Source organism: Rhamphochromis sp. 'chilingali' (assembly GCF_963969265.1).
Source record: "Rhamphochromis sp. 'chilingali' genome assembly, chromosome: 19".
In the NCBI taxonomy this organism is placed as follows: domain Eukaryota; kingdom Metazoa; phylum Chordata; class Actinopteri; order Cichliformes; family Cichlidae; genus Rhamphochromis; species Rhamphochromis sp. 'chilingali'.
The window spans coordinates 24,000,632-24,016,282 of record NC_137946.1 but is presented as its reverse complement, the minus strand read 5'-3'; the positions used below and the strand labels follow the sequence as shown (position 1 = coordinate 24,016,282).

Below are 15,651 nucleotides of genomic sequence, written 5' to 3'. Positions count from 1 at the left end.
AATACCATCATGACAAACTGAGAACATTTTGCAAATGTATTAAAAATTAAAAACTAAATTCTACAGAATAAAGTATTCAGACTCTTAAATATAAGAGTTGTGGGAGGCTGCTTCAGTAGCCGTTACCGCTTTGTGCCTTCTTGGCTAAGTCTATGGACGTTTGCGGTTCGCTTAGTCCTTCCTTCCTTATCACAACCTCTCAATCTCTCAAGTTAGATGGGTGGCGTCTGTGAACTGCCACCTTTAGGTCTTCCCTCAAATATCTTATGGTGTCTTTGAGTTTTGACCAGGGCACTTAAGGAATGTCAGGTGTTTCACTCAGACTGGTATCTATCAATTTTGCCTTTACAGCAGAGCTGCAACATGAAGTGCTTCTGAGACTGCCATCCCTTAGGCAAGATCATTTATCTCTGTGAACACTTCTGAAACACTTAAGACTGACCTTTTTGTTAGTCCATAAAATTGAGTTTAAATCAATTTAAACATTTCAGTTGGTACTGTCAAGGGAAATAGTGAGGTCAGTGACAAATGAAAGGCAGCAGATTAACTGTTAGGGTCCAAATATACTTTATCTAGGACAATTAACTTGTCCAAAATTAGCTCTTTGTAATATGAACTCAGTGGGGGTTTTATGGCTTTGAATGGGTCTTGAGAGACTGACAATATCATAAGTCCTTTGACAGAAATCTGTGCATTTTCTTGTTATTTATGACAATTTCATGCATAAATATGCAAGCTGATCATATTTCTTTGCCTAAAATCTCTTTGGGGTCATCTAAAATGTTTCAATAAAGGGAAAAGCAGGTTTTATGAGGTACTACATTTTTTTATGGAGTAATCTCAGTTTTAAGCAGGTTTAACCTATCAAATTAAATACTTTAGCTCTCTGTAAAATTTTAGTCTTTCATTATGTTGCATCATTTGACATGTTAGCAATACCTAAAAAGAGCTCCTGGGTCAGAGAAAATTAAACAGAATAATTGATACCACGTCTTCTCTGAAGACAAGAGTTATGTCTTGATCTAAGAGGAAGCATGACCTGTCAACAGTAGTGAGGAACATTTTGTATCTGTCAAACATAGTATTTTGGATCGACATGGCATGACAGAACTTATCTCCTGTTTCTGAAGGCATTTTGCTGGGTTGGAATAATATTTTTCTCTCCTTTTTTTCTCCATTTCCTTTTGCTCAATGGCTGATTGTGCAGTTGCAAACATTCTGTGGAGAGAAGAAGGTAATACATAACACTTCTCAAAACACTTTTGCATTCTTGTGAATAGGAAAATGTGATGTGCATGTTTGTAGCTCTGCAGGGCCTGCAGCTGGCTAGCTATGACTTACCAAGATGTTTGCCCTCCTGTCCAGAAGATTCAGAGTTGTTTTGTTTCCAGCAAAACTTTTCTTTAAGTTTTCCTCCCTTGCATGCTCAAAGTGTTTCATCCTTTTCTTAGTGTGCTTTCTAACTTTTTTTTTCAGGACACCTAAGGGGAACATTTGCACAGAAGCAGGGATTTTATGTATTTTACAAATAATACCACAGACCCAGCATGGTCGCTGCAAGAAAAACAGCCTTGTGATTTTCAGCAGTATATAAATCCATCCTGTATTTATGGAATAAATATTATTACCACATCAGCATTACCACAAGTACGTGCATTCTAGTAGCAGCGCATTGAAAAACTTACTGTGGTTTAGAATAGAATACGAATCAAATCTGGGTTTTTGTATACATTGCTACAAAGTATGTTCACCACAGGACTTAAAGAGTCAGAGTGGTTTAGAATACAGTGTAAGCTCTTGAACTGAAGTATTTGTATCTTGTTAACAGTGGGGGTTGTAAGTGAGCAGATATTTTTTTCCGCTTTAATGACTCATGTTGCATGTTTATGCTTCATTTTTTAAATTGCTTGGCAATAAAAATGGTGTGATACCTCACAGTACTTTTGTGCAAAAAGCAATATCCTAATAGTCTAACAAATCAATATCAACCACTAGTTTTTGTCTTTGCATACAGCTTGCATTTATATATGAATGCAATGTGTTTAACACATTTATTAGACCACCACCCACTGAAACGTTTATGCCACAGTTTCTTTCTTTATCTTTAAGTTTATGTAATGGTTAAAAAAGTGATCAAATTGACAGATTTATTGCTAAACTATAATTATTTTGGGGCTCTATAATTTTTCATAATTGCTGTTTTTACAAAAAGCAGACAGAATAGTAAAGCACATTATTTTTTGATTAAGATGCGACTTTAATATTTTAGTGATTTCTTTATGCTTGATTAATTTCTTCTAATTTATTAGGTGGTCTAATAAATTTGTTAAGCACTGTATATATGTGTGAATAATGATATGTGAAGGACTAATAATTTGTTAGGGTTAGGGAACATAGGATTGCTGAGTCCTTGCTATGTTTTTAGCTGCTGTTTAGACTTAGCAGAATACATGTGAAAAATTGTGTTTTTAATTTATGTCTCTTGCTGTATTAGACTGTGAACAAATTGCCTTTGTAAGCGCTGTCAAACAGCTGGCAGTCACATACTGCCCATCCATGCTAACATGCTAACTGGCGTCTTGCTGTGTCTCCTCTGGCAGGAAAATTTAAATGCCAATCACAAATGACAGAAAAGATGGGAGCTGGATTTTTTAAATTTGTATTTCTTCCCCTTTTTTTTATAAAAATTGACAATATGTTTTCCTGTCCGCTTGTTTTGACTTTTAGGGCTAAGTGTGGGAAACATGTTCTACGTGTTTTCTGATGAGGGCATCACTCTTCTTCAGCCTAGTGAATGTGAAATACGGAGACATTTGAAGCGGACAGAGAGGATTGTCGCTACCTATGTAAGTGCATGTGAATTTAATAATGAAATAAATTAAATAAGAAGAAAATACACAAAAAGTGCCCATTAGCTAATGAGTGACCTATAGGTGAGTTTCAGGCTTCCTCTATATTTTACTAAATAGATTTCAGGATGGTGGTGTTTGTCACTGCTGAGCAGATGTGTTTTAAAATCAAATTACGTGTGAGGTAGAAGAATGCCACTCAGTGTATTCTCCATCACTTTTTTATAGTAGGTGTGGCATGCATTCATCATGCCATGGTAGAACATAAAAGTATCTCACAGTCAGTAAAAAGGTATTAGTTTCTTACACCATAATACAAAGAATGACTATGAGGTACCAGGTGTTTATATAAGGGAAACATGCAATTATCTTTTAAAATCTCGGGCATTTTGTCCTTTAACTTCAAGATCTTTGAGTATAGGGAGTAAATCAGGACACCCTTTCATTGTTCTGAAACCAGAAAAAACATCAAACAGAACAAACAAACTAAACATCTCTGTAACTGCCGTCAAAATAAAAACATAATGCAGCAGTGACTTTTTTTTTTTTTTTACTTGACCACTGAAGAGAGAGGACCCCACACACTGTAAAAGGGTCCTGCCGTCTCCACATGTCTAACCCTTTGCAAATTTGGTGAGAAAGAACATTAATTCTGTGGATTTGTTAGCTTAAAGGCCAGTATGCAGGTCTTAGTAACCCATCTGTACTCGATAGCACTCCACTAGAAACTCAGGGCAGGGTTAGGTTTGGATTAACAGCCTTGCCTTTTTTTTATTACAGACTTTCATGTGTGATACTTCAATAAGATATTTAATATTATATTTTTCTAAAAATGTGTTGGATTTACATGTAGCTAATAAGCATTTACTTATTTACTTACACAACAGCATTGTGCAGTTGCTGCAGATGTATCCTCTAGAGGTGGGTTTTGATTATCGATTTATCGCTTGGATAATGTGATATTGATTCATTAAAATCCTGAATCAATTTTTAAATATAAATGTATTTTGCCCGAAACGCCAGAATGTCAGGTTAAACCTCCCAAAATTTCAACAACTGTGTTTACGTCTTTTTTTTGCGCTGGATTCTGAAGCTGCAGGTTTTATCTCTCTCCAAACGATATTGACTGAACCAGAAGCAAAAGAAGATCCAAACTATGCTTCACATTTCACTTCACATAAGCATCGTCATGAATTCCGTCTTACTTTTGCTGTTTTATTCCACAATAAAATCACACTTCCTGCAGAGCTCTCCGTCTCTCTCTCTCTCTCAGGAATAGTTTCCCATCTAAAAATCTCTGTCTTCTGCATTATTCACTTGCTTATTATTACACACCAGTCTACCGTTGTGTGCAGCGCTGTCGGCCACTGTTTTTCTTTTTTTTTAACTTTTTTAAATTACGCAAAATTGCAAAATGCTTAGCTGTGTCTTTAATAAAACCTCTGTAACTTTGCTCTGCTTCACTTCAGCAGCATCAGGTAATGTTCAGATGTTGATTAATGCTTTTCTTTCGTTTTTGTTCTACTGCAGAATATTTTTAAGGCAGCTATCAAATCTCCTTCATGTTTTTCTGTGTTTTATTCTCTGTTACTTTGACACAAAGACATCTGCTGTAATGCGTACACATCTGATGAAGTCTCACAAGTGTCAGCTTTCTTTTTATAGATATAAAAATATGGATATGTACTGATAAGTGATCAGAATTACAATATTTCTGACTGTCTGAGGCAAAATTTCCCCGAATCGATTAGATTCTAGAAATCAGTGACGATACCCAGCCTTAGTATCCTCCTGCTTGTCTGGCACAAGCAATCATGTCACATTCAGAATCTGTTAAATCCTCTTTCATTCCCATTCTAATGCTCAGTTTAAACTTCAGCATGTCATCTTGGCAATAACGACATACCGGTACCTACCTACACTGACTTACTGTCATGTGATTGGCTGATTCAGTATTTGTATTATTGAGTAGTTGAACAAGTGTAACTAACAAAGTGGCCAGCCAGTCTACATCCTATTCCCAAACAGCTCACCAGAAATCTCATCATCATCATCATCATCATCAACTTTATTTATAAAGCACTTTAAAACAACCACAGCTGACATAAAGTGCTGTACATTGGAACTGTAAAATAAAATTACATGAGATATAAATAAAAAACAAATAAAAGAAGAGTGAAATCATTAATTAAATAACTACTGCATTAAAAAAGAAACTAAGTCTCACTGAGGTTAAAAGCCAAGGAATAAAAGTGGGTTTTAAGACGTGATTTAAAAGTGGACAGTGAAGGGGCCTCTCTAACATGCATGGGCAAATTATTCCATAATTTTGGAGCCACAATAGAGAAGGCCCTGTCCCCTCTGAGCTTCCTCCTGGATCTCGGTACCTCCAGGAGCAGCTGGTCAGCTGACCTGAGAGACCGACAGGGTATGTGGGGATGAAGAAGCTCAGAGAGGTAAGGCGGGGCAAGACTGTGTAGGCATTTAAAAACAAACATAAGAATTTTAAAATTAACTCTAAAAGACACAGGCAGCCAGTGCAGAGAGGCCAGCACAGGGGTTATATGCTCTCTTTTTCGAGTTCCTGTTAGGAGTCGTGCAGCCGCATTTTGAACCAGCTGCAGACGTGAAAGCAATGACTGACTGACCCCCACATAAAGTGAGTTACAGTAGTCCAGGCGGGAAGAAATAAAAGCATGGATCACTGTTTCAAGGTGCTGCCTCGAAAGAAAAGATTTTAGTCTTGCCAGTCGCCTTAAATGATAAAAACTGGACTTCACCACTGCTCTGATTTGGTTGTCCAATTTAAAATCACTGTCCAACTTAAAACCAAGGTCAGTAACAACAGATTTAAAATAGACTTCCAGGGATCCTAAAACAACAGAGGAGGACTCACAGGGACCACTGGGTCCAAACACCAACACTTCTGTTTTCTTTTTATTAAAATTTAAAAAGTTTCGAGCCAACCAAGCTTTAATGTCATCTAGACATGTCAAGAGAGGTTTTATGGAGATGGCATCCTTGCGTTTTAGTGTCAAATAAATTTGGCAGTCATCGGCATAACAGTGAAATGAGATCCCATGCCTTCTAAGGATAGAACCCAGAGGCAGTAGATACAGAGAAAAGAGCAGTGGCCCTAAAATTGAGCCCTGTGGGACACCACATGACAGAGGAGCAGAAGACGATTCGTAACCGAGAAGGCTGACAGAGAAAGTTCTATCTGACAAATAAGACCTAAACCAATTGAGTGCAGTGCCACCAATACCCACTACATCATGTAATCGAGAAATTAAAATATTGTGGTCTACTGTGTCAAAGGCAGCAGTTAGGTCAAGCAAGACAAGAACAACATGGTTACCAGAATCACATGCCAGAAGGATGTCATTAAAAACCCTTAGTAATGCAGATTCTGTGCTGTGAAGGGTTTTAAAACCTGACTGAAAAACCTCAAAGATTCCATTTTCATCTAGAAAATCTTTCAGTTGACTAAAAACAATTTTCTCTAAAACCTTGGAGACTAAAGGCAGCTTGGAAATAGGCCTATAGTTCGCTAAAACTGTGTGATCAAGGCCAGGTTTCTTAAGCAGTGGCTGTACTACTGCATGTTTGAAATTTGCAGGAACCACACCAGAAGACAGACTGCTGTTAATAATGTCAAGGACATACTGTTGTATACTAGGAAAATTTTCTTTAAAGAATTGTGGAGGGACAGGATCCCGTGGGGAACCTGTGGGCTTAATATGGCGAACCACATCCTCTAAAGAGGAGAGCGTCACAAGCTCAAACTGAGTGAAAACAGCAGCGCAAGGGACAGAGACAGAGGGGTCAGAGTCAGGAGCTGTGATAAGAGCCCTGATGGTGACAACCTTTTCAATAAAAAAAGTTCAGAAAATCATTGCAAATCTCAGGAGAAACTTCCAAACAGACATTCAAAGGAGTATTAAGAACAGTGTCAATGGTCCTAAATAACACACGTGGGTTATGACAGTTGGAAGAAATAATATTTGCAAAATATTCCCTTTTTGCCTCTTTAACAGTGTTCTGGTAGCGATGCCAGCAGTCTTTGAGAATTTGAAATGATACATGCAGTTTATCCTTTTTCCACCTCCGTTCTGCTCGACGACATTCCCTCTTAACAGCACGACTGCTCTCATTAAACCAAGGCTCAGGTTTAGCCTTAAGCTGCCTGGTTTTTAAAGGAGCCACAGAGTCCATGATTTTTTGACAGCAAGAATTAAACCAGGAATGTAGGTCTTCTGTGTCAGAGGAAACAAAGTCAGAAGGCCCGCCGAGCTGATTAAAAGCAGCAGAAAACTGCGCAGCAGTGGCGGGGTTAATAACCCGACAGCACCGAGTAGCAGCGCCAGGTTTAACTGCGGTATATGTCAAACCAACGTTGAATAACACAGGCATATGATCTGAGAGTGCACAGTCACAAATCTCCAAGTCAGTGACAGGCAGACCATATGACAGAACAAGGTCCAGTGTGTGTCCGTGCTCATGTGTAGGGCCACGTACGGACTGTACCAGGCTAAAAGAGTCAATAAGGCTTAAAAAGTCCTTTACCAGTGGCTTATCAGGACAGCATACATGTATATTAAAATCTCCAACAATAAGAACACTATCATAGTTGGGCATAATCCCAGCTAAAAAAATCAGAAAAGTCGTTTATGAAGTTCTTATTGTATTTCGGGGGGCGATAGATGACAGCGCAGAAAATCGGGTTTGTACGACTCACCTCAAATGAGGTAAGTTCAAAGCTGGAGAACGAAGGCTGTAGAAAACACTGCTTACATTTAAAATCCTTTTTGTAAACAGTCACTGTGCCTCCACCTCTGCCTGACGTCCGTGGCGAGTTAAAATAGCAACAATCCACAGGTAAAAGTTCAGATAGAACACTGGACTCACCAACACTCAGCCACGTCTCAGTCACACACAGAAAATCCAGATCACGGGAACTGAAGAAGTCCCGAAGAATAAAAGTTTTGTTTAAAAGTGATCTGGCGTTCACCAGGCCAATCCTAGCGGGAGCTGGAGTTGGCGCTCGGGGTTCAGGGGGTCCAGAAACCCGCCGCAGCGATCTCAGATTCCGATAATGTTGACAGCGGAGGTTTAGCCTGGGAGGGCATGGGCAGCGAGGCCGAGGAGCATGATCATCAAAGCCGACCACAGGCACCAAACAGGCATCAACAGGATCCAGAAAACGCCGAGACGCAAACAGCCTTGGCAAGAATCCATGCACTGGTCGGAAAACAGCAGAATAATTCTTTAGGTAAACCTTTAGCTTTACCAAGCGACCGCTTCGTTTACCCCGGCGACGAGGACGCTTTCGCCGGGAAGGTAGCGTGGGAACCCGGTACAGGTAACCCGGGGTTTCCGATGCAAATGGGGGCAGGGGTTGCTGCCCACCAGCTCCAAAGGACACAATATTTTGGACCACAGGTTTGAGGTCCAATAGTGTCTGGCGATCATACCTCAGCAGAGACTTTGTTTCATGGATGACACAAATTAAAAATAACATAAACAGGAACAAACTTGGCAGTGACAGACGAGCAGCCACACACACCGGCGCCATCTTGCCACGTGTGAACACAAAGTTCAAATGTTGGATAAAACCTTGAATTGCATAATTTAAAATGACAAGCAGTGGATTAACACTAATCATCGATTCTAAATTCAAAATGCCATTTAGCTTTTCATGCTGTTTAATATAGATGCTCATCTTTTAGTAAACAATGTCAGTAAGTATATAGTCAAGCCAAATTATAAAAAGTAAGTTATATTTAATATATATTGTAATTATTTAATTAATTTATTCCATTTTTTTAAGTCCATTCTATAGTTCTTCATTTCAGTCCAGTATGAAATTGCCACCTAGATCAAGGCCATCCTTCCTCCTCCTCCCTCTCTGATGTCATTGGATGACTCCTCAACTGACTAAACGTAATAGGATTACTCATGTCCATTAGTCAACAGCTCACAACTACAGAGCATATAGACTATATACCTGGGGTTTTTAATCCACTAGAGAACATCCTTTTCCTCGAGCAGGGCGCTTTAGATGGTAAAAGTTCTTGTTCTTTTGAGGGATTTGGGTTTTACAGTAGCCTGTAATTGTATTAGAGATCAATACAAACTCAATAGGCCATGTGTTAGCCAGTTCCTGCTATAAACAGCAGTTTCTCCACTTTGGTGAGGTGGAGAGGAGGTGGCAACTCTGGGAACACAACCTCTGTGTGTGCATTAATGATTACATCAGTATAATGTAAGTGAGGGAGTGTGTGCATAGTTGTCTCGTCAGCAAAGACGGTGGACTACAGGGCCTGCAGGGGACATATGTTGAGTCAGTCGATATTTGAGTGAAATTACTGCAAAGTCTGCCCTCTAAATGTTAAGGATGCAAACACTAGTTTTCTAAGAGAAACATCCAGAATGACTAATAGTTATTACAGATGCCATTTAGACAATCATTAAAAGTATAACTGAAATAAAGCAAGCAGTAGTAAAGATATGCACCTTAATATGCTAAATAATGTGCTTTGTATTTTTTAATTTAAATAATATTGTTGTTATTGGTATAGTCAAGACTTAATTGTCAGTTGTCAGAGTAAATAAAAGCAAAAAAATGCAGTTGCCAGCTCCTTATAGGTGTAGATTTTCAGATCTTTCTTATGTTTTTGGACTTTTCATTTAGAATTGTCAGCTGTATTTCAGAAGGTTTGGCTTCTGAAAATTAGATTCTTTTTTAACCATTTTCTATTATTTCATAAAAGGGACATGGTGACATTAAAGGGGAAAAAGAAAGTTTTTTTTTTAACCTAGCGGTAACCATGGATGAATAGTACAATAAAAAGCATCACAGTGCCGATCTTAAACACACCAGTAAATCCTCCCAACCTTTTCCCTCCTCTCTTGCTCTTCTCCTCCTCTCCTCTGTTGGCTCTTCCCAGGAGGAGATGTGCCCTAAAGGTGAGGGGGTGTCACCTCAACACTGTGTGTGGTCCTCAGCAGTCAACATCAGAGATAAGTACATCTATGTGACCCAGCCCCTCCAGAGCCGAGTGCTGGTGGTCGATATTCAAGCACAGAAGGTGGTGCAGGTGGGTGGAGCAGGTTATAAGACAGGCCTGTCACAACACACCAAAGACAAATATCCAACATGCTAAAGGGTCATTTTAATTTGCTCCATGCTGCTAACTGCTACAGATACTAGTGCTGATGTAAGCTTGGTAATGTAGGGAAAATAAGGCCTGCACAGTTTCTCTAAGCCTGGGCTCTGGTATGTTTGATTACAGTCCAATCCCCTTAGTTAGCTCAGCATAACTGATCCGATCATTAAAATCACCAAAAACTGTTTATGTACTATTTAAATGGAATTAAAACAAAATGTAAGTCTAATATTTTTTTCCTGTAATACAGAGTCCTACATGAGAAGGTCTAACTTCACTGCTATACAACAACATGTCACTTTTATTTTCGTTTTTTACATTGTGTTCTGCGTGGCTGTAGACCATTGTCAGTCAATCTCGTGCCGTGTCTCCTGTACAGTACAGAATGCGTTCAGCTTGTCAAATTTTTCTACAAAGATTTGAACTTTGAGAGTGTTTAAAAAAGAGAGAAAAGTGTGAAAATGTTCATGCCTGTCTGAGAAAAGTGCATAAAGTTTGTATTGGGGGGTTTTACAGCCTTAAAACATCTATGATAATTGTAAAAAAATAAAGTTGCGTACTTCACGGATTTCACCTATCGCGGGTTATTTTTGGATCGTAACTCCCGTGATAAACGTGGGACCACTGTACAAGTATTTGCACACAAGTCATCAGTAACAGTTATCGTGGATTATCTACTTACTGTACATATAGAGCTGGCAAATCATAATGTGATGGGCATTTATTCAGTCAACACAGTTGACATTCACTTGTTAAAAATGTGTCAAAACCTTTTGTCTGCCTGTCTTGAAGTATACTATATTTCTATACTATATGTCAAACATCAAACTGTGAGACAAACCGAGTTCAGACTTGACACACTACTGAACTGCAACCAATGTAAGAAGCTACATGCAAGGTAAAATAAATCAAATGCACTTCAAGGAACAATATGGTGCCCAGGTGGGTGCTAGCTGCCTTACCATTTATCTTGCCTGTAATGGCTGTTTAGAGATTAAATCCCTCAGGGGTCCTTCCCAGGGTCAGCATCATTTATACTGAGGTGCAGGATGAGAGGAAATAGGCCTAACTCAAGAGGAAAGAGGTGAAAGAAGAAAGGGAAATGAACTAAAGTCTGGGATAAGAAAATGAGGGAACCAAAGATCCAAAACTGTTATCTGTCTTATCTGTTCTCAGTAGTCACTTGATTGAGTCTGGATATGTTTTTATTTCGTATTAAGATGTTATTTTAAACCATATCAAATATAAAAGCATATTACTGTTTTGAGCATTCTGACACACATCTACAGTAAGTGGTTCTTGAAGCTGTGATCAGCTGCCTGCTTTCCTTGTCTTTTTTTTTTTTTTTTAACTTCATCCAATACTGTAAAACTGCTTTTTTGTCCTTTGCTCCCAATACCCTGCCTCTTCCACTCCCCCTCTCTTTCTTGAAGATCCTCTTTGGCCTCTGGGTGCAGGCGGTTAATGCATCCTCCTTTTCTTTTTTTCTTTTTGCTTTGTTATCTCAAGATCTCAAGACATCCTTTGTCACAAGACACATTTGTCATTTCTTTTAAGACAGGAGAGATGGTGGCAGGCTGCAAAGCACAGGCAGAGGGATACGGATGAACGATATGTGTGTGTGTGTGTGTGTGTGTGTGTGTGTGTGTGTGTGTGTGTGTGTGTGTGTGTGTGTGTGTGTGTGTGTGTGTGTGTGTGTGTGTTAATCAAATAGGAAATTTAGAATGATCGATTCATTCTAATCTTAGAAAGGTGTCCTAACAATGTCTCACCTTTCAGAAACATCCCAAAAAGCATAAGTGAAGGAAGTCTTCTGTGCTCTGCAACAAAATCCTCAAACCTGTCTCTAGGATCTGTTTATATTGTCTGTAGCCGACAGTCAGACAGCTGAGCTGTAGGCAAAAGATTGGAAAGGACTTTATCTAAAAGAAGGAGTGAAGAAAATAAATATCTGAAGTATAAACATGCTCTCAGTGGAAGAATAACTGTATGAAATGGGTGATAATATGACCTGTTTTCTTTGATACCAAGTAACCGCTGCCAATGATTTGATCTGAGTCTCCTCAAGATTTACATGAGATGGTATGTATATGTCTAAATGGCATGGTATTTAAATGGTATTTATCAGAGGTGGGACCAAGTCATTGTTTTGCAAGTCTCAAGTAAGTCTCAAGTCTTTATCCTCAAGTCTCAAGTCAAGTCTCAAGTAATGTCAGGCAAGTCAGAGTCGAGTCTCAAGTCACTGGTGTAAAAGTCCGAGTCAAGTCACAAGTCTGAAACTTTGAATTTCAAGTCCTTTCGAGTCTTTAAAAAAAAAAAAGAAAAAATAATGTTGCAGTTATGCTAAATGTAAATATTAGACCATGTAATTTTAAAATCTGTGTTTTTCTCAACACATGACAAAATAGTGAACTTAGAAAATATACACAAATTGTGAAATTGCACCTCTTTAAAATGCAGCTCAATTAAACCTAGCTCCAAGAATAATTTTCACCGACAGTTCTGAGATAAGCTGCATGTTATTCTTGGATGCGGTTGTAGGACCAGCTTTAAAATCGCATGACAAAAATATCATACACATTAAAAAAAACTGTATCACCAACGTAGCCTGGACAACATTTGCTAGTTAGATGAAGTCAGCTATCTCATCGTAGCATATTTATATGCATATTTATAATCATACGGTTCTTGGAGTGAGTGCATACACTCATGAAGTTTAGTAACTTCAGGTCACTGCAACAAGCCCAGGTACAGTTTACCGACGGATGGGTACAGGACCTTGAAATGCACCGTGTAGAAAGTAAAGACCATCGTACGTATCATAAGTTTACCAGTCTCACAAATTGTCGTCATAAATACACATTCCTTAACCGTTTATTAATAGGACCTTTGAGCTCAACGGTAATTAATTAGTAGTGGAAATAATTTCTGGTACCCATCACAGAAATGTAGCAGTGACAATAATATTGTATGCTGTAATCGTACTGGGCAATTAGTGATACAAAAAACCTGTTTTATCCTGTGAATAAAAGTATATGTTTTTGTCAATGTACCATAATAACAGAAGCGAAACGCAATATTGTGTCAGGACAATTCACTATTTATGCACAATAAACAAAGGAGCATAGCGCGACAATTTCTGTTCAGCGCCAGACTTGCTTGTAACCTATATCACCAATTATGTTATGAAAATGACGTATTAAGTACTAAAAAACACTGACCTTCGTGTAAATGCTTGGAGCAGACTAACCTGTGAGCTGGAGTGTTCTGGGATGTTATATTTGATCTTTGAATGGCTGCGATCCAGGCCATCCGTCGTGTCTTTGTTACTTCGGAAACATGGCTTGAACAATTTCTCTTCAACGACGTAATCCGATAACAACCGATCTCTTTACCCGTCGGCTTCCCGTGGCTGTCATGCGACCGGCTATTGCAGTTAATAATACAACGGCTTCTTGACATTTTTGTGTTTCTTTTTATCGCTGTATAACTGATTTTAATTGAAAGCCTGCATGCGCTAGTACCGCTTGCCACGAGTTCCCAGAATCCTTTGCGGTTCTACCCGTGAATGACGTCACATTTTCAATCTCTATAATATGCATGTTAAATTTTATATTTGGGGTAAAATATCAAGTCTTTTCAAGTAAACCGGTTCAAGTCCAATTCAAGTCCCAGGTCATTGGTGTAAAAGTCCAAGTCAAGTCACAAGTCTCAGAACATTTTTTCAAGTCAAGTCTAAAGTCATAAAATTAATGACTCGAGTCTGACTCGAGTCCAAGTCATGTGACTCGAGTCCACACCTCTGGTATTTATAAAGCTTATAGGTAAGAAACAATAGAGGTGTTCTAAATATTAGGTGTGATCAAAAGGTTTTGCACACAATTCAGGAAGGCCATGTAAATGCTGCAGCAGTAATTTTTGTAATTCAGGATTGTGTGTTTACACCCACACAGCCTAACTAAAATAAGAGACCAGATCATTAAAACAAATGTGTATGCTTTCCTTTAAAAGTCCCCGTGCAAACACAGACTGGCGTTGTTAGTTCAGGGACTTCACACACACATAAACGCACACTACTCTTTTCCCCTCAATATTTCCTTTTGTGCACGCTGTCGGCTGCTTGCCTCCTCATTTCAGCTTGCCAGATTCATCACAGCATGCTGTGGTCAAACTTGTCATGTCCTGTCTGTAAGGTCTTTAGACATGCTCTTGTGACCACTTCAAGGTGCACATTTGTGATTTGCACCATGGAGTAGAAGCAGTACCTTATAAAAGAATCTCCATCAGCACAGACTGGGTGATATGCTGTGGTCATACTCGTAATGCGTCAAAAGGAAAACATTCAGCACAAATTACAAAGACATCTGGGTGCATTACAATGTGCCTGCTTACAGGCATTTAAAATATTTGTTTTTAACAAAAAAGTCTTTGCCTGATACCTAAATTTCAATTATTACCCCATGAAATGATAAACCATTTCAACAGCTTCACTTCTGAGTCAGTGGAGATGCACTAGATCCTTCAAATGTGGTAACTTTTAAAGAAACTTTAATGGGAATCACAGTGAAATTTCAATCAACTATGGGTCTTGCTTTTTTTAAAGATGATATCTGTCTGAAGTTTTCAATGGTATAGCCTCAGAGCATTACCATCCACAGGAAAAAAAAGAAAAAGAAAAATATTTCAAAGCAGAAATAAAGGAAATGCCCAAACTGCTGATTTTATTTTTGGGTGCTTTATCATTTGCTTATTATAGTGAAAAGTTGTGCACTTTTTAGAAAGCCTTCATATGTTTCTGAACCCTCCCATCCAAAAATTCCCAAAAGACACCAGGATGAAGGTTGTAAACATGTGGAGAAGCTACAACGACAGAGGCTAGCGTGGTTTTCATGCTGTTCCAAGCAAGAAAATGGCACATTTGTTACCTTTCCCAACAAAGGGATCTAACCTTGACTATGATGTGTCAGACCTGTGCCAGCTAAGCCTCCCATTGGGTCCAAAGACAAACAGCACATCTGCTAATTAAAAAGAACGCCAGATGGCAAAAACCTCTGTGTAGTTACTTAAATAGTAAGTTTAAATTCATTTTGAGGCTGCAGTAAATCAGTTGCACAGAGTTGTCGTTTAAGATTTTTGATTTTCTAAACCCGATCGATCATCTTTGCTCAAGGAGCTGAACAATATTCTAGTTTCCTGAATGATAGAAGTGGTCCTCTATGGCATCCATATGCTTTTGTACTTCTGTTTTAGTGATGGATGCTGTCAAGTGACCTACAGGAGATCATCTACAGCACAGATTCTATCTAGAATTAAAAATTTACTTTGTTTCAAGTTTTTTGCTGCTACAGCTCTTTGACATCTAGCCAGCTTAGATTGTTATCACTGTGTTTGGGGTTTTCTTGGAAAGACATGCAGAAAAACTGTAAAATGTGTCAACCTTTACTATATCTTTTTCTTTTGTCATCTGCCAGTGGAGCCACTGAAAGGCAGCCCTATGAAGTGTTTTGGAATCAGTTCAGATTGCAGTCCACATCTCTAACCATGCAACTCTACTAATAGGTCAAAAATTGGACACATATATTCTGAACAATAACTACTGAACAATATGCCTGATTTTTTTTTTTAAATTGATT

General features: G+C 38.6%; 1 protein-coding gene across 1 annotated transcript in view; it reads left to right on the top strand.

The window, feature by feature from the left end:
• Positions 1 to 15,651, top strand: part of fstl4 (follistatin-like 4) — a 227,436-nt gene that overhangs the window by 200,001 nt on the left and 11,784 nt on the right. Inside the window, exons 11-13 of the mRNA XM_080867745.1 lie at positions 1,208 to 1,234; positions 2,728 to 2,846; positions 9,800 to 9,949. Of these exons, the coding sequence (XP_080723871.1) occupies positions 1,208 to 1,234; positions 2,728 to 2,846; positions 9,800 to 9,949 (296 nt within the window). The remainder of the gene's footprint in view (positions 1 to 1,207; positions 1,235 to 2,727; positions 2,847 to 9,799; positions 9,950 to 15,651) is intronic.